At 43.7% G+C, this 2035-nt stretch overlaps 1 protein-coding gene across 1 annotated transcript in view; it reads left to right on the top strand.

The window, feature by feature from the left end:
- Nucleotides 1-2035, top strand: part of LOC118343490 (SRSF protein kinase 3-like) — a gene marked incomplete at its 3' end in the record, with an annotated part of 6757 nt that overhangs the window by 1322 nt on the left and 3400 nt on the right. The window contains 2 exon segments of the mRNA XM_035682337.1: nucleotides 276-441; nucleotides 900-925. Coding sequence (XP_035538230.1) covers nucleotides 276-441; nucleotides 900-925 — 192 coding nt within the window.

Here is a 2035-nt window from a genome sequence, read left to right as displayed (position 1 = left end):
GCTGAAAGATAGACAGGAAACGGGGGCAGAGAAGGGAAGACACGCAGCAAAGGGCCGCAGGTTCGGATGTCTCTACCCACTGAGCTAAACGGGCAACCTGATATCACTTTTTGACAAGGTATTGACAAGTACTTGACTTTTCAGGGACTGGACTACCTCAACACTAAATCTAAGATCATCCACACTGACACTGTGACTCGGACTCGTTGACTCGGACTTGTTGACTCAAACTCGTTGACTCAGACTCGCTGAGTGACTCGGCTGTGTTGTTACAGGTGCTGCAGGGTCTGGACTACCTCCACACTAAGTGTAAGATCATCCACACCGACATTAAGCCAGAGAACATCCTATTGGACGTTGACGAGGTTTACATCAGGAGATTGGCGGCTGAGGCGACCATCTGGCAGAGAGCTGGAGCCCCGCCCCCTTCTGGGTCATCAGGTGAGGAGCTATGTGATTGGTCAGAGAACAGGAAACAGTGAATGTTTGTTCTGTGATGGACAGTGTTGGTGTGTTTGTGATCAGACATGTTAAAAATAAATAATATCAATAACATATTGATCACATATATAAATATTGATGAAGGAAATAACGAGGTGATATTTAATCTGGAGCACATGAAGATATCAGTTGGCATACTGCGTGGAGGAACTGATCAGTTAATCAATCAGATCAGATTATAGATGATCTGGAGTCAGACAGCAGTGTTACTGGGAGCTGTGGTTTCCACTCTATCTGTCTGTCTGCTTTCTAAACTGTCTCCTTTTCTTCCTCTGTCTGTCTCTCTGCCTGTCTGTCCTCTGTCTTTATTTCCTGTTTCTGATGTTTTCTTCCTGTCTCTCTCTCTCTCTCCCTGTCTGTCTGGCTCTATGTGTCTCTCTCTCTCTCTCTCTCTCTAGTTAGCATGGCTCCCAGGGATGTACAGGTAAGTGTCCAGGTGTGAAGCCTGCTGTGTTGTCATTGGTTGCTGCTGGTCCAGGTGTCTTTAACCTGCAGTGAGAAGCTGTGATCTGATTGGATAGTTGCTCACTGTGATGTAACATCAGTTAGTTGCATGTGACTGTGAGGTAAACACTGGGGGTGTCCGTCTGCCTTTCTGAGAGGATCCAATAAGTATCCGGATACCTGGGCTACGATTCAGGGCCATTTTAATCTGGAACAGTCTAATGCAGTTCTTTACATTTGTTAAATGTAGACATGCATTTTACATTCTAAAATAAAGTAAGACAATTCTATAAAAGTGACATTGTTCACCTTCAAATACATATATTTTATGAAATACCAAGTATCTTTTTCTTTTTAGGAAAAAACTGAAGACTGAATTATAGTCATTGTATTTGTTGCTTTTCCAACAGACAGACAGACTTCAGTGATTACCTTCGACCTCGCCCAGTTGGAGCTCAGTTGTGGCTAGAAAGGATTTAGAACGCAAAATGCGTGTTCTTGCTTGTGCTAGCTGTGTTAGCATCCAAAGACTCCTCGTCTCCTGTGTAGGTGTTACCGTGCCGTCTCAACAGGTGTTTTTGACTTTTCTCCAACTTTCCTTCCTTCTTATAGTATCCAAATGTCTTCCAAACTTTAGATTTTAGATTTGATGGTGAGCCATGCTGTGTTTAGCGTTCTTTTGTCACTCTTGTGGTGAAACGTTGGCGTTGACCTTTGACCTTTCCGGAGAGTGGAGACACTGTTAGCAGCAAAGTTTCAGTCCACAATTCATAATTTTTTTTTATCTGACATCAAGCGGTTGGGTAAATTTACATCCATTCAGGTGTCGGCGTACCGATGCAGTCGCATCTGTAACGTTAATACTGATTTCTGACTTGTATCAGTGACTCTATACACCCCAGTGTCAGTTATACACAACGACACTCACCTGCAGCAGGAAGTGTGTTCAGTAGTGTGTAGTGTCAGTAACACAGTTGTTGGGTGTGTGTGTGTGTGTGTGTGTGTGAGCATTTAACAACTGGTTGATGTGTAGAAATTCTTCTGTCTGTTTGTGGCGTCTGTCTGTCTGTCGTAGGTCGGTAAACTGTCT

This window comes from Morone saxatilis, unplaced genomic scaffold (assembly GCF_004916995.1).
Source record: "Morone saxatilis isolate NCDOM2014 unplaced genomic scaffold, NCSU_SB_2.0 Contig11, whole genome shotgun sequence".
Classification (NCBI taxonomy): domain Eukaryota; kingdom Metazoa; phylum Chordata; class Actinopteri; family Moronidae; genus Morone; species Morone saxatilis.
This window is presented reverse-complemented; position numbering and strand designations above follow the sequence as displayed.